Source organism: Dromiciops gliroides, chromosome 3 (genome assembly GCF_019393635.1).
Source record: "Dromiciops gliroides isolate mDroGli1 chromosome 3, mDroGli1.pri, whole genome shotgun sequence".
Lineage (NCBI taxonomy): Eukaryota > Metazoa > Chordata > Mammalia > Microbiotheria > Microbiotheriidae > Dromiciops > Dromiciops gliroides.
The window spans coordinates 61,141,059-61,163,472 of NC_057863.1; the positions used below are offsets into that span (position 1 = coordinate 61,141,059).

Genomic DNA, 22,414 nt, shown 5'->3' on the forward strand with positions numbered 1-22,414 from the left:
GTGATAAATCAAGCCCTTCTATTTACACTTCAATGTCCTTTCCTTATCTACAAAACCAGTATGAATGGCTAGCTCCAATCTACCTTTGCTGCCAAATTTCCCTCTTCTCCCTTTCATGAAATCCTACAGAGAACCATAAAATCCCAGAATTTCAGAGTCAGAAGAGATCTCAATGATTATCTAGCCTCATTCTTACCTACCTGAACAGGAATTATGCCTACATCATAACTGAAAAATAGTCACATGGCCATTGCTTAAAATTTCCACTGAAGGGCAAGCCATGACCTCCCATAGAACCCTATTTAATTTTTGTATAGCTCTAATTGTTAGGATTTTTTCTTACATTAAACCTAAATCTGTTCACAAGAGACTATGCTTGTCTATACTAATTGTTTTGTTCTTTTAAAAGAGAGTGGTCCTGATATGGGACCCCAATAACTGGTATTCACTTATCCTAACCCTATTGTAGAATGAATGAAACCATCATTATCTCCAATGGAAATAGGGCATAGGAGATGTCACTGAGTGAATGGGTCTGATCTCAGCTGTGGATTTTGGGATTCACACTGTGAAACATTACTGTATATGTAACTCAGTTTTTATTTCCTTTTGCCCTGAGTTTGTTTTTTGTTTTTTGTTTTGTTTTGTTTTGTGTTTTGGTTTTTTTGGTTTTAAGCTTTACTTTGAGAAGGAAAAATAAAAGATAAGACTTGAGCTCTGTGTTGCATATGCTAACTTCCATATAGATTAGCTTTTGCAACTAAGGAAATTGCTGCCTAATTATTGGTGCAGAAATGCAGCCCAATCTTCAAGCATTCATAAGATAACAAATGCTACAATATATTATGTTACAAGTGAGGCACATCTCTGGGGATACTACATTTCTGGAATTTTCTTCTGCCTTACATGTTCCTTAATTTAGAGAAAATAGCAACTCCTTGCCTCCCTTGGATCTCCTGGCATCTTAGTAGAGTTTTCTTCTTTGTGCTGGGAGAAATTTTCTATACTGATTAGAGCCTCCTTTATTCCCCAAATGTTCTCAAAGGAGTGATTTGACAAAGTCCTGTGGTCCTGTGTTTGCAGTACTACTGCCCCTAAATATGCTCCAAAGCCACACAAACATCCCCATTACCTCTCTGTTTCTGGATTCAGAATGTAAAAGCTAAAATTTGTTAAATAGCAGTGAACTTTTTATCCTATCTCCTAGGCACCATGGAGGTTTCTGGCTGTTACAAACTCATCATAGGAACCCTATTCAAGAGTACAAAGCAAGCCACAAATATAGAAAGCAGCAGACTATACTGAAAACAAGAAGTCTGAAGAGAAAAGGGAAAAGAAATCCCCCTCATGGAGGAAGAGTGTCCTTAAAGACAACTAGTATGGATCACCAGTGATTAAAGAACATGTCCAAAGTCCCACAGTTAGTGGGATACAACTTAGGACCCCCAAATCAAATTTCAATGTTCTTTCCATTATGCCATGTTTTCACCAAAACTATGCATAGTTTAATGTCGCTTGACTCAGTAGTACCAAGGGAGGTGAGTATCATGGGAATTATATCTGTGACATCCAATAGATTTCCTTAATTTAATAGAATTGGGGGGGGGAGTAGGGAAAATATTAGAAGACATGAGTAGTGACATCTTGAAATATAATCAGCCAAGATTTTTCGTACTGGGAGCTCTATGACCCATTGGTTTGTAAATGAGGATTTCCAGGTCCTAAAATGATGCCAAACAACCGTCAAAAGTATTATGATTTGGTGACAAAGGGATTCAGTTACTAGTGGTCCTACCTTAAAGACATTTCTTGTCTGATTCACGTAATTAGCATTCTCTGAACTAAGTCTAGGAGAGTGATTTTTTCACTTCTAGAGACTAGTAACTTATAAGAGAAGGGAATATGCATTTCTTTGTCCCATAATCACATCTGAGACTTTAAAACATAGTAGCAATGCATGAATGTCCATTGTTATTATTTCAACTCCAAACCATAGAAATGCTATCCCTGAGTGAATGATTTAGGCCAGAGATCCTACAGCCCATGGACCCCAAAGGAATTAATGAATAGTTTTCAGAGGAGTCTATAAAACTTGAATGTGGAAAATTGTATATTTGTTTTATTTCAATGTAGTTGGTGTCCTTTGTAAACCAATACATTTTATTCTATGTATTTAAAAAGATTCTCCTGTGAAGTGGTCCCTTTGCTCCAAACTGCCAAAGGGGTCCATGCCACAAAAAAGGGTAAGAACTCGTGATCTAGCTGATGCCAAATCTGACCTCTACTCCCCATCACTATAATGGAATACCTGTGGTGTATGTATCATGTTAAATCCTCCTACCAGTTCCCTTGGAGGTCAAAGGGTATTATCCTCCTTGAAGATACAAGGAGGATTCTACAAATGGTTAATGATGCTGCCACAATGACCAATATCTTTATCACAATGGGTACCTTCTTAAGGTCTACTCCACTTCCTTAAAACACTGAGGAGGCATAGAGGTGGGGAAAGAGAAAGGAATACAGAGGATTTCTTCAGTGAGAAAAGGACAATTCACAAGCTAAATATACATAGTATAACATACATTAATTCCATTCATAATAATCATTGAATCTTTTACTGCAGTTTTCTCTTTCAAATCTCTTCTTGCTTATTTAATCGTTTGGTGAATGTAGCCTTTTTTTTCCTTTAATGGCACTGGTCATCCAGGTTGCACTATCCAGAAGTATCAATCTCCTTACAATGCTTGAATTCAATTTTAAAGGCTTTTCCCATTCATTTCTTAGCCAGAGACTACATCGTCAAAAGAGCAGTCAAGGTGCCTTTGTCGGAAAGAAGCCAGACTTATGTCTTGTTTGTAGAGTGCTTCTCTTATTCATAAATCAAAGCATGAGCACATTAGGTCAGTGCAAAACACTAAGAAACACTGCTGCCTCCCATTAGAAGGAAGTACAATTATTCTGCTGGTTCACATTTTTCAAACAGCCTGACATTTTGAATAATTGATGTGTATAATTCCTTAAGCAGAAGTATATTTTCAGTAATGGTCATTCCCCGTAGAGGAGATGTCCTCTGTCCTCTATGGATTTATTTCATAAGGTGCCATTTTAAAGATTCTCATTCTCTCTCTCTCTCTCTCTCTCTCTCTCTCTCTCTCTCTCTCTCTCTCTCTCTCTCTCTCTCTCTCTCTCTCCTTCTCTGTATATATACATATGAAATGAATTTCATGAATATTAACATCAATTGACCAAGAAGGCATAAGAACATGTTAAAATCACTGTTAATCTCAAAAAATAAAAATTGAATAGGTTTCTATTTTCTATTGGTAAGGTTTTGTTGTTATTGTTGAGGGGCAAGGGAGGGGTTGGGTGAAATGGAGATCCAGAAGTGAATTTTCAATGGTATGGAGAACTCTGTATGTTGAAATTTCCTTTATACTGCAGATTTACACCTGTGTCTATTAACATGTAAAAGAGAAGATATTTAGATAGAATCATGGTAGCACTTGCTAATCTTTTGTTTAATTTTTCTAGAAAACTAGAAAAAACCCAAAATACAACATGCCCTCAAGTGAAGAGTATGTTAACATTTCATATTACACAGAATTACATGGTATTTGAACCTATTTCTTAATTTCTTGTCTAGTCACTTTAAGTGATAACATTTTATAGTCTCATTGACCATTCATGAACACTTAAAGTCTCTTGCTGACATCATTACTGACAGAGTTATTGTGAGAAGACATTTTGTTTAACCTTGAATTCTTATTTTACAATTTTTTATGAATATGATTAGAATTATACTCTCCAGTGGTTCAGTTTGCCTATGTGGTCTAGGTTAGTAGAGAGGCTAGCTGCCATGTTTAATCAAAATAACTTCATATATGAGCATTTATAAGGACAACAATATTTCACAGTGTCTTATAGTCATGCTCCAAGCTAAAGAATATATGAAACTGGCACAAATGTTACAGTACAATAAAACCAGAGTTCAAACATATGTACAACTTTGGTGACAACATTGATGTGTTTTCAACAAGACATTTAACAGAAATCTACATAAAATAAAATAGTTAAATTTATCAAATGCTGATAAATTTTTCAAGACAGTATAAAAGTATATAAAACATGGAAAAAAGACTAAAAATACCAACCAAGCTGATACAGATAGTACAAATTTACTACATTTATATTACAGAATGATGGAAAATAGAGACAAAAAGAAACAGCTTGGGGACGAACAGCAAAGAAAGTTCCGCTGGGAGCAAAGAGCAGACTTTCCTTGCTGGGTGATGGGACACACAACTGCACAACCCATCTCATCCACGCATATGCACACATAGAAAAGTAAAAGCAAATGTCAAGAGTCTACAGGTAACAAATGACAGACAGAGAGACGTGAGAAGCATTTGGCATGTTGCGTGCGTCACATGAAGTCATTCACGATTGGCTAACGATGATGGTACCTGGCTCTGTTGCAGATCACTGGCTTGCCTGAGAGGAGTAACTGATGGAGGAGGCACACCTGATGTGGATGCAGAGCGACCTAATCTGCAGCTTACTTTAGGCTCTGTGAAGGAGGAAAAAGACAAAGAATTAGCACTACTGACCTCAATTCAGGCTGGTGAGAAGTAAGGAAATGAACTTCTCATATCTAGTAATGTCAAATTGATTTCTCTGAGGAACCATTTCATAAGAACACTTTCCATGCAGTTATGATGAGTAACTGCTTCCAGATTGTCTCTCATTGTACTTTGCCACTATCCATTTTAATATATGGGCTATTATCAGAAATGTTATTAATGGCAATTGTCTAAATCCTTTAGTGACCATCAATTGTGAATAGTGCTCCATGCTTAAATCAGCAATTTGGAGATAAGGAGAAGTATCTACAAACCCCTAGATTGCCTGTGTTTCTCCTTATTTCTAAATTCATCTAAAAAGGTAAAAAGCAATCTGTTTTAAGACTGATCAGTTTCCAAAAGAAGCATACATACGTTGGATTACTGTTTCATTATGTGAAGGCAACTTATTCTATGAAAGGTTGATTTTATTTTTTAACATTGATAATGTTGAACAAAAACCTCATTATCTTGGTGATCCCCAACTAATGTAGATGACTATAAATTGCCTAGCTATAATTATAGGTGGGCAGAAAGTCACAAAGAGGTTTCAATATTTAATAACTCCTTTATTTTTTGTTTTAAATTTACAAAACCATAGCATCATATACAGTATATCATATACATCTCTAAGGTCTTTGTAAAACCTATAAAGAAAATGAGTTTTGTTGAAATGAGTTAGGAATGAGTTTGTTGAAAAATGCCACAAAACCAAGAGGGAAATGTAGTAATGATAGGGAAAGAGTTGGGGTAGTGGTGCTAAGAGGGAGAGCAATATCAAAGAGAGAATAATGTCAAGAAAAAATAAACTTCATCAACTCAAGATGAGAATAGAGAAGGGGGAAAGAATGGGAGAATTAGAAATGAAGGGCATTTATATCATTTGTACAATAGCAAAACAAATTATGGTATATTAATTTAATAGAATATCATTGCTCCATATGAATTAATGAAAAACATAATTCAAGAGAAACCTGAGAAACATGAACTGATTCAGAGAGAAGTGAGCAGAACCAAGAGAATGATTCATATCATGGTAACAACATTGTAAAGAAAAACAACTTTGATACACTTAAGAATTCCAATCAAAACAACAAATCACACCTCAAGAGCCCCTTTGATAAAGCACGTTACACCTGATAGAAGTATGGAAGGAGATATACATTTTTGGACACAGGCACTGTGTAGATTTGTTTGGCTTGACTATGCTTATTTCTTAATGGTTTTCCTATTTTATTTTATATTGGTAAGGAGAACTTATAACAAAGGTGATACAGAAACAAAACAAAATAAAACAAAAACAAAAACACTGGAAAAAAAGGAAGGCCATTGAAACATTTCATAAAATGGACAGAAGGATGTTCAGAGGGAGGCAAAAAATGTATTCGAATTTTGAATGTAATGGGTTGAATTTATCAAATGTGTATGTGTGTTTAAGTAAGCAATATGGAACCCTGGTTTTGTGTTCTTTGTTGTATGGAAATACTAGGCTTTTGTTAAGTACAGAACAACATCTATTGAGAGAGAGACAGAGAGAGAGAATATATACATGTGTATGTATATATAAATGTGTATTGTATGGTTGTGTGATGTATATATACTCATACATATATATGCATGTACATACATACACATGTGTATGAAGTTCAAGCAAGGTTTTAGCATTTATATGTACATATACACATACATATACATATGCACATGCATATATACATATATTCACACACACATATAAGCTATAACCTTGCTTGGACTTTGATTGTCTTTGATACAGCAAGTATTATATACATTTGTGTATTGGTGCACATTCACTTAGCTAATCCCTAATATAACTAAACAAAACTTTAAGAATAAAGATTTTTTAAATTCTCCAAAAGATCTCTCTTTGATGCACCATAACAATTCCTTTTAAGAATACTTCTCTTGGGCAGCTAGGTGGCGCAGTGGTAAAGCACCAGCCCTGGATTCAGGAGTAACTGAGTTCAAATCCGGCCTCAGACACTTAACACTTACTAGCTGTGTGGCCCTGGGCAAGTCACTTCACCCCAATTGCCTCACAAACAAAAACAAACAAAAAAAAACAACTTCTCTTGCTAAAGTGAGCTAATTTATAAAGCTAGTTTCTGATCAAATTAAGTTGTTAAACTAATGGAAGCAAGAGTATGACTAAGAAAGAGGGGGGAAAAGAAGAAATAACAGACCTAATGCTATTAGAAAAGATGAAAATACACACTTCACATTTTGGAGAACAGATGCCCATTCAGTCCATTAAAATACCATTTAGAGGCCTAGAAAGACAACAACGTGCTACTCTTTTTTGATTAAGTAGCTTACATCAGTTGCTTTTATTTCTTCTCCACCTAATGATACCCTTAAACTAGACTCCTACATATACTATTCTACTGAGGTTCTTTACTCAGGGGAAAATATATATATGTGTGTGTGTGTGTGTGTGTGCGCGCGCGTGTGTGTGTGTGTGTGTGCGCGCGCGTGTGTGTGTGTGTGTGTGTGTGTGTGTGTGTGTGTGTGTGTGTGTGTGACTCCCATTTTCTGGGAGGGGACAGGAAGGAGGAAGGAGGGCCTGTGCAGAGAGCTCTGTCTCTTTTTGGTTTCTGACTTCACCGTGGTGGTGGTGGCGGCAGAAGACTTCACAGGAAAATTGAGGAAAGATAGGATTGCCATGCTGTTGGAATTCTGTTCTCAATCTTTCTCTTTCTATCTTTCAATAAATCCTTATAAACCTAAACTCATTTTATCAGTAATTTTAGTCAGTTTCCCCCAAAACTTGGGGAACAGATTAGAACCCACATTTAGAATCTTAAATTACACACCAGAAAGGCCCAAGCCAGATGCCTTCATTCTACTCTCAGTTCTGCTCCAGACTTTAAGTGACTTCCCCTTGTACCTGATACCTCCTGATTGTGGAAATCCAAATATGACTAACATTTTCTCATTTTACAATGTCCCTTAGGTAGGCTAGTCTCCTTCTGCCCTTGGTGAATTCTTCCAAGGGCATCCATTTTATTCAAGTTGAACAGCCATTATTCCTCTTCCAGTTCTGCTGTTGACATTCTCAACTTCCAAACCAATCTCCCCAGAGAACACAGCACTCCCCACTTTTCAGTTGCCTCTTGTGTGTTGTCTTCCCTCATTATTTAAGCTTCTGAAGGATAACACTTTGGAATAGTTTCAGTCAAATTTGTTTTCAAGTCTTACCTTAGATATTACACAAGTATTCTACTTTAGCTAAGTCACCACTTGTCAGTGTCCCCAGGTAATACCCAGAGATTGCAGCATTTGAAGAGACTCAAAAGACTAGAAGAAAGTCCAGAAACTGAAAAGACTGGATCTCTCCTCTGTCTTGCTCTCACCAACTCCCACCTAGTCTTTCACACAGAGATACTGGCATTGATTTCCACCAATGGAAATGAGAATCCGATACCAATGATCTTTGGGACACATTACATACTGTAGATGTTCTACCCTATTCAAATCAAAACAGTGCCTTAGACAACCCTCTAAAAATGTACGTTCTAGATAACTAATTGTTGATTTATATAACTGATGAATGGAGAAAATTTCTATGTTTGGAGTGCTCTATATAAATTAAAACACAAGTCTTGATTAAACAAAACTAAAACAAAACAATTATCTTCACACCCTTGAATTAACTCATCCACTCTTACCTCAACTTTCACCCACCCAATGATTCTCAAATCCAGATCTCTATACTTGACTTTATTCCCATTTTTTCTTTTCTCTCCATTTTTCCTCCAACAATTCAAATCTAATTTTACCTAGATCATCCTGAAATGATGCCTGGTTCTTGATTTCATGTCAAGCTCTCCTCCTCTCAATTTATCCTACATAGTGATGTGAATTGATCATTTAAAAATATTATTTGCTGGGTGTCATTCCATGCTCAAACATCTTCTGTGATGCTTATTTCTTACTGAGGCAGGCTGGTTATGCAAGGACCCTCATCCCACCATGTAGGAGGAAAGAGAGGAGGTTATGGAAAGATAGGAACAGCAGTAGGTGACTGATGGAATCATATGGTTAATCTATCAGATGGAAAGATGGAAATTGGAGGTTCTTTTTTCTTGAAATATTCAATTAATTATTTCCATTTAGTGTACCTGAAGTATTTACAGAAGCAGATATAAATGGTTTTATAAGTCATTCATAGGGCAGTACACAATATTAAAGAAAGAGATAGCAATATAACTTGTAACTTTTGAATGTTAGGTATCATGAATGCACACTTACCTTGGGAGTACTACCTACCCTTTCAGAGTATATAGCATCAAATTCCCATCATGATTCTGGAATGGGATGCTCTGATTGATGTTTCCTTGGAATCACAGTACTGAGAACTCAGTTAGACACACTGAAATAGCAAATTCAATCCCAGTCCAAGGAATCAGAGGTAAATGATGTGGTTTAACTCCAGGATTCTCTCCAGCACTATGGCTGAAAACATTACCCATTGAGCTAATGAAGTGAGTGTCTCATGCCATGTGATCAAGTGCTTATTTATTTACTCTGTGCTCCTATCTACAGGAGCAGACTGGGAACTTATGTGTCTAAGTATATGAAGTAAAAAGAAATATCCCATAAAACAGTTCATCAATAATGTCACACAACAAAGACAGTTTTCCCCCTTTATTCCACTCATTAGTTACTATGATATAGTCAAAACAGGATTCAACTTAGAATCAGAAGATAGTGTTTTAAAGTTTAAAAAGTCTTTTATACAAGTTGTTTCATTTGATCCTCACAACTTTGTGAGTTAGGTGAGCAGACTGAAGTACAGAGAGGTTAAGCGCCTTGCCCAGGGAAAAGCCCATCAGAACCTCATTCCACTTTGCCTTTCCAGTCTTATTGTACATTACCCACCTTCATGATATCTATGGTCTAGCCAAATTGGTCCTCTTGTTATTCCCTTCATAGAACAATCTATTTCTTATCTCCTTTGCTTTGTGCCCATTGTTTTTCATGCATGTAATATATTTCTTCTTCACCTCCATCATTAAGAATCCCATGTTTCCTACAAAGCATGGCTTCATTTTTATTTTCTGCATGTTATCTGATTCTCATCTCTCACTTCTCATACCTTCCTCCTAAAATTACCTTTCATCTATTTCACATACATTTTCTGTGTATTTCCTATTTGTACATCTTGTCTCAGATAAAGTATAAGTTCCAGAACATCAGGGGCATTTAATTTATTATGATTATTATTGTGATTATTGCAACCTGAGCCCATAACACATTGCTTAGAACCTATGAGGCATTTAACAGTTTCTTCCTTGATTTTTACAACCATTATTGCTACTAAAGGTACCACTACTGCTGCTGCATTTCCTTTTACAGCTTGGCTCAAAATTTGGCTTCTCTCTGTCTCCTAGCTCCAATTTATAATGTGATGCCAACACAGAAACACAGTAGATATTGCTACATCTACTACTGCTATATCAGAACGTATCGTTCTCAAAAATCTTCTATAATTTCCTGTTGTCTCTAGGCTAAAACACAATGTCCCTTTCATTTCAATATAACTCCAACCTAACTTTTCTGACATACAATCTCTATTCAGTTTTGAATAAGCTGAGCACCATGATTAAAATGTTTTTCTTCATTATATCTAACTCTTACAGCAATTCATGGCTACAACCAAGGCCCAGTTCACATGCTACATACACATACCTACGTATTAATGTGTGTATATATACATATATACAGATGTATACAGATATATACAGATGTATGTGCATATTCACATATCCATATAAACACATGCATACATCCGCAATAAATACAAAATTATTTTGATGGAACCAGCAAGTGCTAACTTTGAGCGTATATGTGTATTCAATATGTTTAGGTATATGTGAGTATATATACATGCATAGCCACATAGGTATGCATCCATGTGTGCATATGCATACACACATACAATACACATTTCTATGCATACATATATATGTATACATACAAAATTACATATGCATATACATGCATGCATACACACATAGTAAATACAAAGAAATTTTGGAAGAACCTTATATTGCTAACTGTATATATGTACATGTGTGTATTTTTCCGTTAATAAAGTATAAAATTTTGGAGGGCAGAATTGCTTCATTTTTGCCTTGGCATCTCCAGAACCTAGAATAGTGTTAGAAATACTATTGAATTAAGTTGAATTGAATTACTAGAATTTTCACAGGCTTATTCCCTCCAAAGTATCCCATGCATAAATTAAGTTTGGTAGCTGGTTCGTGAATAGATTGTGTCACGGGCAGCAGAATTACTTTCAACAGAAGGGACGACCTTTCAATTTGTTAAATACTATACCCTATTGCAATCTGCAGGTGGGAGCGGCACTACAAAACTAGAATTGTAAAATAGGAATTGGTCCTGGAACTTTAAGTCTGTGAAGGTATATATGCAAACACCTTAGAGGTTCAAGGGAGTCCATAGAATCTGCTCTGAATTGAAACCAGAAAAAATTGTCCAAAAAGTTCTAGGATAGCCCATAATAAAAAAATAAATAAATTTCTGGTGTTTATTATATTTGGGGGGGCATGGAATAAAAAGTGAACTAATAAACCTATGAAATAAAGTTGGCTAGCTCTATGACCCCTGGGAAATTACATATATTCTTTTTCAGTCTTAGTTTTCTCAATTATAAAATGATGAGATTGGTTTTAATGACTTCTAAGTTCCTTTCCAGCTCTAAAACTATGATTCTATGAGTAGTTTCTGGGGTTCTAGAAATTGTTGATAAGGGTATAAACAGCAGGCATAACACATGAACCAACAATATCATCCTCCCTTTTACATTGAAAAAATTGGACTAACACTGGGCAAGTCACTTAACACTCATTGCCCACCGCCCCCACTCCCCCGCCAAAAAATTGGGACAGCTAGGTAGCACAGTGGAAAAAGCACTGGCCCTGGATTCAGGAGGACCTGAGTTCAAATCTGGCCTCAGACACTTGACACTTACTAGCTGTGTGAACCTGGGAAAATCACTTAACCCTCATTGACCCACAAAAAAAAAAAAAAGATGCATGGGGGGAGGAGGGAATAAGCACACAATCAACAGACAAATACCACAATGATTTGTGATCTCCCTGTGCCTATAACAACCTCTACTCCAAGGCAGAAATAACCATTCATGTCTGGGAGGCCATTCTAGTATAGTGTGGGTATGGATTTTAATAAAATGAAAAGTAATTACGTAGTCTAGGGTATATACTCTATCCATGGACAATCTCCCAACCTTAACTGGAGTTGATTTAATAATTGACATGATCAGACCTGTGTATTAGGAAGATCAATCTGGCAACTGGGTTGAATGAAGTTTAATTGAAGATAGATTAGAATTGGAATAGATGAGTCAGGGTGGCCAACTAGCAGTCCATTGCAATAGTCTGGGCATGAGGTGATGAGGACATGCACCAGGGCTTGGGCGCTATCAGATGAGATATATAAGGGATGTTAAGAAGATAAAAACAATTGGACTTGGCAAGTGGTTGGTCAAGGTAGTGAGAGAGTGAGAGAGTGAGGAATTGAGAATGACCTCTAAGTTGAGAACCTGGGTATGCATATGTGTGTGTGTGCATACACACACATACATATGTATATATACATATGTATATATATGTATATGTATATATATACATGCATATATGTGTGTGTATATATATGTGTATATATATGTATATATATGCATGGATGATGCACACTTGACAGTGAGGACATGGCAAGCTTGACAGTAATTGGGAAATTAGGAAGAGGAGATGCTTTGGAGGGAAAGGTAATGAGCTCAGTTTTGGATTTACTAAATGTAAGTTGCTTAGAAGTTATCCATTTGGAGATGCCTCATAGGGAGCAAAAGATGAGAGACCAGAAGATCAGAAGAGACATAAGGGCTGGACAATACAGATATGAGAATCAGGTACATTCAAAGGATACTTCAATTCAAGTGAACTGATGAGATCATCAAGCAAAATAATTAAAGGGAAAAGAAAAGTACTTATTGATGACTTATTTGGTGAATACAATGTTTGGTGCTCATACATTGGGTCAATCTGCTTCCCTGAATATAAATATTTGTTGTCTTTTGTCTTTAATAATAAGCACAGAAAGTTTCTTATTCTCACTGTAAGGGAAATGCAAAACCCAATATTAATCTCATTTAGTACTGCCTGTAGGGAAATCTTTTGAGCTTCTGTTGCTAGTGTGGCTGCTTCCAAGTTGTTGTCCTTGCTTTTCAAAAGCAAAGGCAAAGGACCAGGTTCCCACTCAAGGTGTGTGCTCAATTATAAGAGATTTGCCTTACCAAAAAACAATGCTTTCATCTAACATCAAAAAATTGAAATCTGTCATACTCAGATAATGGAGATCCTTTTGTCCCGCCCCCCCCCGCCCTTTTTTTTAAATGCACTCTCTTTCAAAGGCCAACAGAAGTATTGTGACTTGTGCTGGTGGAAATTTCTAATCATGTCTATCCAGCTTCCAGGGTACATGAAAGGCAGAAGAGGGTTGCTTTGAATACTGGAAAATGTACTTGACATTGACAGACTCTGAGTGTGAGCCAGGCAAGTAGCAGTTAGTACTTGAGATCATGCGGAAGGTCTTTGAGAGAAGTTGGAATCTACCTACATGTTAAAGGCCACATTTTCAACACATGAGAGAGAAATAGTGTGGTGTGTTCAAATGAATGCAGGTTTTGCAATCAAAAAGATGTCGATCATACTCCACTATTGTAGAAGTTTTCTAAGGCCACCATTTTTTAAAAAAGATGATATTTAGGGGGCAGCTAGGTGGTGCAGTGGATAAAGCAATGGCCCTGAATTCAGGAGGACCTGAGTTCAAATCTGGTCTCAGACACTTGACACTTACTAGCTGTGTGACCCTGGACAAGTCACTTAACCCTCATTGCCCTGCAAACCACCCCCCCCAAAAAAGACAATATTCAGAAAAAAATATTACACCTATCTAAAGTCCTTTCCACACTTACTCAAATGAAGAAAACTGCATTGGCACTTAGTTAAAATTTTATGAAAAGTATTCCCTCCAATAAATCCTTATCCCTTAAAATATATTTCAAAATAAACTTAACAAAGTCCAAATGAAAAGGACTTTTCTATATATACTTGATATAGCAAAGAGATTGTCATATGACACAGCAAAATTTTATTACATATAGCTGGCTTTTGTTCTTAAGCATATAATGAAAATTCAAGTTGTAGCTTTCAAATCTGTCTTGCTTGTCTATGCTTCTTTCAAGTCTTCCTTCTGTTGTCTTTTCTGAATGAAAAAAATCCCTCAATAACACAATTTCTGTTTTCTTTTTTTCTCTCTCTCATGGCAGTAGGGTGTGGCTATGAATTTTTTTAATTTTTTATTTTAAGGGGCAGTGAGGGTTAAGTGACTTGCCCACGGTCACACAGCTAGTGTCAAGTGTCTGAGGTTGGATTTGAACTCAGGTCCTCCTGAATCCAGGGCCAGTGCTTTATCCATTGCTCCACCTAGATGCCCCTTCTTTTCTCTTTTCAAAGGTCTGATCACTTTCCTTTTGGAAACTGTCCAAGTTTAAGAATGATTTTTAAGAGTAGGGAAAAGGGATTAAAGGGTGGGGGTCACTGGGTTTAGAGGAGGAATACCTTAATCTGTTCAAATCACTGTTATGTTGATTCTTAAATCAAATGGTTTAGGAAATCAATCTCTTGAATATAATTTTAAAGTAACAATTGTTATTTGATGAATGGAAACTGTTCCTTGAACATTTTCTAATCTTGCTTAATACATTCTATCACATGGTATTTTTAAAAATTTGATTATTTACTTAGGAATAAATACCATTATTTAAAACTCAAAAATGGCTAGTGTTGGATTTTTCAGACATGTAAAAACTCCATTTTTTGTATCTCTTGCTTCTGGTGGGCTTGTGTTCCATATACTGTGAATATTTTCTTTTTCCTACGGCCTCATATTTGTGACTGTGAGAAAGTGACATCATCTCTTAATCACAATCCCATCATTTGTAAAAAGGGGTGGATTACATCTAGTGGAAAGAACACTGAACCTGGAGTCATGGGTTATGAATTAGAATCCCTTGCCTGGAGAAACCAAGGAAAGTTCTTGGAACTTTCTTGGCCTCATAGTTCTTATCTATTAAAAGGAGTTGAATGAGATGAACTGTAAAGAGCCTGTTACCTTTAAATCTTTGATCTCATCATGCTAGATGTTTCCTAATGTTTCTTCTAGCAATGAATTTCATTCTTTCATTCAGAGATAAAATACGAAATGAAAACTGTAATTCTTTTGGCCATTTAAAAATTCTTGATTGTTCATGGACTGAATGATTGAGACATTTTCCTTTTTTCATCTTTTCTCTTGTTGTATACCTTTCTAATCTTTACTTCTCTTACAGAAGGGTCAAAGCAGATGGGGAGAATCCAATAGGGAAAAGAAAATTCACATCCATTATTTTTTGTTATTTGTTAAAGTCTCTGGAAAAAAAGTTTGGTGGTTTAAAAAAAGACATTGAAACATGGGTTCATCAAAATGAACTGGACTTTGAGTTATTTAGGGGTTGCATTTTTCTACTCTCATCCTTTTATCCATACCATGGTAAATAGTAAAAAAGTATTATTAGTTCCATGGTATTTAGGATGGTTTTCTCATTTCTAAAAGGAAAGGGTGATTTGTTGAACATTAAAAGCCTGAGTTTTGGAGGAAGTTCAAAGTTTCAGAAACCTAAAGAAAGGACATTCACATTCACCTGGCTAGAATATTTTTGTCAAAGTTCCTACCATAGAGCAGCCTCTAGGGGAGAAAATTCACATAATGAGGTTCTTTTAAAATTTCAGGAACTAACTGCTCTTTGATAGGGTTTGAAATAAACTGTCCTTCACTGAATTTATTTCCACAATTGATCTCATTTAAAAATGTTTCAGGGTATAAGGGAGCATGCCAAGGAAGCAACTCAGAGATAAGGTCACAGTGATCACTTACAGACATAATAATAATAGTCACCATTCTATTATTGCTCAAGCCCTCCCAAGTTTGTGTAGAAGAGGTAGGTGTTCTTAATCTGGGGTTGGCGAACTTAAAAAAATACATATGTGCATATATACATGTATGTATATGAAGATATATAATAGGTGGGAGTATTTTCATATAATTGGTTACCTTCGTAATGCTACATATTTTATAATTTTTTTTTCTGGTGAGGCAATTGGGGTTAAGTGACTTGCCCAGGGTCACACAGCTGGTAAGTGTTAAGTATCTGAGGCCAGATTTGAACTCAGGTCCTCCTGACTCCTGGGCCGGTGCTCTATCCACTGTGCCACCTAGCTGCCCCTTATTTTATGAATTTAAAAACATTGTTCTGAGAGAGGTTCCTTAGGCTTCACTGGATTGGCGATGGACTCTATAATATGAAAAAGATTATAGGAGATAGAAAATACAAAAGAAGTGCTATTCTAGAATTTAGGAGAAAGAGAGGCTCTTGGCCCCCCTATTTTCTTTGGCCCATCCTATGACTCTGTGTCTCTACTATTGAAATCCTTTATTGATATAATAGTAGTTGACATAGTTGTGAGATAGAAGTTCACTTTGTCCCTATCTTGAGCCCTTGGAGTAAACAATGGATTCTTAGAATTCACAGGACATTCAGTGTAGGCAAATCTTGGGAACATTGAACAAAGGGAACTTTGAAGGTAGAGAAGAGAAGGAGGTGACCATTGGGTCTCCTGAGAACAATAAAGTAAAGGTAATTTTTGAAGTATTTTTCTTGTTTACAATAAGAGGGAAGTCTGAAGAAGTTGGTAATTGATAAATAATAAAATGTACAGCAATTTTAAAAAGACCAATTGTTATAATTTGTGGATGAGTAAAATTTAGGACAACCAAGATAATTTGCTAGGACAACTCTATTAGCTCTGTTTTGGTCTTTGTCTCTATTTCTCTTTCTGTCTGTCTCTCACTTTTATGGGTGTTGCAACATTTCCTTCTCTCTCCTCTCACTCCTTTCTAAATTCATACATGGAAACTTCTCTAAAGCACATAGGAACTGAGTAGAGCTATCTGACAAGAATTGTCCAGCCTAAGTATGGGACATCTAGCAATTTTCTTTCAGAGGAATGAAGCACTTTACTACACAATGAGCTCTGGAATAATTGGGAATTATGATGGTTTCACTCAGCTGGCTAGAAACTATGGTCCAATGAATAAAGTTTTGGACTTGGAATCAGGGAGACTGTGCCTGACATTTACTGTCTTTGTGACCCAGGGAAAGTCAGTTTCCTTATCTGTAAAATAGGGATAATAAAATTACCTATCCCCAGACTTGGTGTGAGGATCAAATGAGCTAAACACACATTAAGTGCTATACAAATGTTAGAAATGTCTAGGCCTGCGTGTTCATCTGCTATCAACTCTACTCATTTTCTTTTGGCCTCTACTTACTCAGAATATTAATCATTTACTATAATACTTGTTTATGAAGTCTGATCAAATGAACAATCTCTCCTCCTTTACACATCTCAAATTCTCAGCAGGAAGGTATAAAATACTGACCAACTATCAAATAAATTGCAACTTTAAAAGCCTCAGAACAGGAGGGGCACAAAATGGGAGAGAAGGGGAGGGAACATTTTCACCTAACTGCAGTGACTCTCTTGGACAGGAGATGGCAGTGAGAAATAGTAATTATTATCTCCTCCTTTGGTCTGAGTTATTAGGCTGACATTCTAGAACATATACTTTGACAGGTTTTGACTATAGTAATAAGAAGCAGGCTTCCATTTTGTGGATGGTTAAGGGCAGTCTCTTCACTGAAATGGCAGGATCTTTCTTTAAAAATAAGCTAAGGGAGGTTAGCTAGATGGCTCAGTGGATAAAGCACTAGCCCTGGATTCAGGAGGACCTTAGTTCAAATCTGACCTCAGACACTTGATTAGCTGTGTGACCCTGGGCAATTCATTTAACCCTCATTGACCCACAAAAAAAAAAAAATCAGGTAAGGGCAGAATCTAATTGAGGAATTAATGCACATTAGCCTAGGTTTAAACATTGAATCCCCTTTGAGTCACCATTTCCCAGAGACTTTTAGCTTTCCCTTGATTTGTCATAATATAAATAACATCCCATTGAAAGTGGCTTAAAAGCTCAGATATCTTTCTTTTTCTTTTTTCTCTTTTTGTGTGGATGAAGCAATTGAGGTTAAGTGACTTGCCCAGGGTTACACAGCTAGTGTCAAGTGTCTGAGGCTGGATTTGAACTCACATCCTCTGTCCTGCAGGGGTAGTGCTCTATCCACTGCACCACCTAACTATCCCTTATCTTTCTTTTTTTTTTTTTTAAGAGAGATTTTATTTTAACCTGTCCCTTAATCATATTCTACTTGGTTTCCAATTTCCAGATCTAGCTTTTCCAAGTGATCTGACTCAAAAAGCCTATAATAATGCCAACAAGAAGCAAGTGTCATATGTGACCCTGTGACAGAATTCTCTCCTAGAGCAAAAGGCAGAAGAATTTTTCACTATAGGAAAAGAAAACTTTGTTATTGCACTGCTTATGGCCATCTCAAATTTGACCAATCTGCTGCATTACTTACATGACATCATCAGTGTGAAAGAATTGCTCCATTTCATTCTCCACCCCTTTTTGAATTAAACTAACATTTTTCTAAAACTATTTCCTCATAAAACTTTCACTAGAGAACACTGGGGGCTAAATAGTTCTATACCACAAGGAATTTGCAACCAAATGTGGAACATCTTTCTCACTAGCAATTTTCAGGGTAATGAAGCCCTTTAATGCATAATGAACCCTAGGATAATTGGGAATTCTGTTTACCTCAGTTGGCTAGAAACCCCAATAATGGGTTCAATGTCCATGTGGACCAAGTCAAGTCAATAAGGACATATTGAGTTTATACTATTTGTCAGGCACCATGTGAAATGTTAGGGATATGAAAAGGGGAAAACAATGCCATCATCAAAGACCTTATACTCTAATGAGAAAGAGAGCTCAAGATATTTGTTCTACTGATAATGGGCCAAAAGGGAGCACCCTCCTCGGGAAGGAAGAATGATTAAAAGTTACTTGGAAAAGCTATTTGTTTCAGAAAAGTGAACTGCCTAAGAATCAGACACCCTGATTCCTTTCTAATTCTAAATCTAAGGCTGTGTGACCCTTGTGTAACTCATTTCCTTTGTCTATAAAACAGATAATATTATTTGCCCTATCTTGCAAGATGGTTGTGAAGATCAGATGAATTTATATTCTTGAAAATGCTTTGAAAACTAGATTAAGTAGAGAAAATGGAGTGCTTTACATATGTTAAGTATTGCTTTATATAGTTATAATTATAACTATTATCTCATTCTTCCCATATTTTTTAACTACTAGTATGACTAAAACTACTTTGCAAGTTCCCGGAAGTAAGAAAGGACCATATCTTAATCATCTCAATATTGCTCATAGGGTCTAGGATAGTACTTTGTACAGAGCAGGAGCTTAATGAATCCATTTGTTGAATGAATGAATGATATGGCTTTTAAGTTTTCTTTATTTCTCAGTAAACTCATTTATACATGCTTTGCCCAGAGTATTGAAATAAATATATATGTAAACAGGCATAAGCAATTCTATTTGACCCTCAGTCAGTTACATGCCTGTCACATACAGAGAAAGGAGTGAGAATATTAAAAAAAGAGAGAGAATAATTTAGTGTTTTATAACAACCAATTCACACTGGGAAAGTTTCATTCTTTTGGTTGTACTTTGAAATAAGAGAGTTCTCCATTTAGTACCTGAGGGTAAAGGCAGATGGCAGAACCCAGCAGCAGAATGCAGAAAATGTTCCCTGATGAACCAAATAATCACTGTCTTGGAACTAGAAAGAAGAGTAGGTTATGGGAAATTGTCTTCTGCTCCATGGTCTGTTAGATTTCAAGGTATGAAACAATGAGCTGTTTAGTAATGATAGCCTAGGGAAGGCAGAATCTGAAATCCACAGGCCCTGTGGAACATGGTGGAAGCTTGACTTAGAGCTCAGCTGAGGACAAGATCACAGAGAAGAGTGAAGAAAAAAAGACTGATAAACTGGGGAATTTTCAGAGGAGGGGCAATCAGGATGGTAAAAGACCTTTAGATCATCATTGAGACATTATGTCTTTTGAAAATCAGTTTGCAAATGAGTTCATATTTAGCCTTAAAAACAGAAAACTTGAGGGGGCAGCTAGGTGGCACAGTGGATAAAGCATCAGCCTTGGATTCAGGAGGACCTGAGCTCAAATCCAGCCTCAAACACTTACTAGCTGTGTGACCCTGGGCAAGTTACTTAACCCTCATTGCCCTGCCCCCCGAAAAAACAAAACAAAAACAGAAAACTTGGGAGGACAAAAAAAATAGTCACGATATGCATATGGTTCTGTGATGTTCATTTGAAAGTTCCTTTCAAGGTTCAGTTTACAATCCATCCATGCCTAACGAGCTATTTAATTCTCTTCCTTTTCCTCCCCAAATTTTACCACATGAGGTTCCATCTCAAAGTGTAGAGGACTTCCTTATTTTTCTCCCAACCAGTGAAGCACCCTGACAGTCCTCTTGTCATTCATTGTTCTTCCCATATGACCATCCCATCTTTATGATGATGATAATAATAATTTTATATTTATGATCACATTTATTATATTATTATATCAACTTAAATAATAATATTTGTATAGCAGTTTAAGATTTAGGAAATGCCACATATATATATGTATATATATACATATGCAAATCTCTATAGCTATATATACACATAGGGATATATGTATATACAGTTGAGATATTTACATATACATCTAGTTATATATACATAATATACATATATAGATCTCGATCTCTATATACATATATCCCTATGTGTGTGTATAGATATAGATATAGATTTTGTGAGAAAATAATGGGGTTTTAGGGACTCAGACCCCCACCCCCTACCCCCACCCCCCCACACACAGGAATTCTGGCTGCTTTTGTAAGGCCAACCCAGAGTCAGGAGAATTTCAAATGAAATGTTGATCGACCTTCCTAACTAACTAAAGGAAGCTAACTAACTTAAGACCACCTCCAAGTCATGTCAATCAATGGACTTGAATACTAGGAGCCAATTAGCTTGGAGTAGTGTGTAGGGACCACCTCTCTTCCAGACCCGCAGGTAGCTTCCACTCTCACAGACACAGGGACTTCCTCTTTTTGGCCTGAGACTCCTATGTAAAAGTGCCTCTTTTTCTCTTCTCTCTCCTTTAGATACTACCTAGGTTTTTCTATCTTTCAGAGCCATGTGTGCTCTCTTTACTAATATTTAATATACTTTAATAACTGCTTAATGCCCCCAAACTGGTACAATAGCCTCTAATTTCTAAGTACAAATATATGATAAACCCCAGCTAATTTTTCCTACACTTGGGACAGTAATAGGCGACCACATTTAATTTTACGTCACAATATAGATATAGATATAGATGATATAAATATAGATATAGATATAGACAAAGTCATAGACACAGACACAGACACAGATATAGATACAGATACAGATGGATATTTGTGTATATAGATAGATTGCATTTTCTATATTAAGTTATCTACAAATATCTCTATATACATATATAGGAATATATGTATATATAGATATATATCAGATCATATGTCAAAGGTAGAATGACTTGACTTGGATGGTCTATTTCTTTGTAGGCTCTTCAGCAAAGGGTATGCCATAGATAACATTCGTATTAAAGTATGAACTAAACTAGTAGGCCTTCTGTGGTACTGAGAAAAAGGACTAGTACAGAGAACCAAGAGTAACCACAGTTAGGGAAGTTAGTGACTCTGACGTAGTAAAGTCATGAAGTGGAAAGTTAACTGGCTCACATACCTAAATGAGATTGGCTGCATTATGGATCCTTCTCTCATGCCTATAACACATTAATGTAATTATTGATTTTGTGAAGCTATAGTGAATTATTGGTTGATATTTTAAAATAATTCTACAAGGTTGTCAAAGTAGCATAAATCAGAGTTATTAAACCTGTGTCCTCTCTAATCAGTCATAAAATATTGTAGCTAGAACAGGTGTTAGTAATCACCCAATTCATTCTAGGCTTCCAATATCCCTCTAGTCAATAAACTCCATTGGCTTCCTATCACCTCCAAAATCAACTATAATTTCCTCTGTCTGGCATCAAAGACCTTCACAGCCTGGCCCCTCCCATACTCTCATGCCTTCTCAACTGGCTTACTCTGTGACCCAATGGCACAGTCATCCTTGCTCATTTTTCTCAGAAAAACACTCCTCCCCATTCCATTAGAAACAAAGTACTTGAGTAGAAAATTGTCTTTTGCCTTTCTTTATAACCCAAGCACCTAATATACAACCTTCCAAGTTTATATTGGTCTGATCAGTCACAGTTAGACACACTGTACTTTGACTCCAACATAGTGATGTCATTTTCATCCTTTCCAAGAACAAAGGATAACCACCAGCACCTAATACAGTGTCAGGCACAAAGTAGTAACTTAATACATAGTTGTTGACTGACTGATCACTTTTGTACAAAGAATATTAAAAAATTGATAAAAAATATTGTAGAAAATGTAACTAACTGGGGCTTTAAAGGTCTTCTAATCTAATCCTCTTCTTTGTAGGAAAAAGGAAACTGAGTCAGAAACAAGCAAAGGGAACTACCCAACTCATTGCCATCATGGTATTCCTTTTACTT

General features: G+C 36.3%; 1 protein-coding gene across 1 annotated transcript in view; it reads right to left on the reverse strand.

Annotated features, from left to right (window-relative positions):
• Positions 1 to 22,414, reverse strand: part of NYAP2 (neuronal tyrosine-phosphorylated phosphoinositide-3-kinase adaptor 2) — a 338,177-nt gene that overhangs the window by 51,522 nt on the left and 264,241 nt on the right. Inside the window, 1 exon segment of the mRNA XM_043997634.1 lies at positions 4,464 to 4,567. Coding sequence (XP_043853569.1) covers positions 4,464 to 4,567 — 104 coding nt within the window.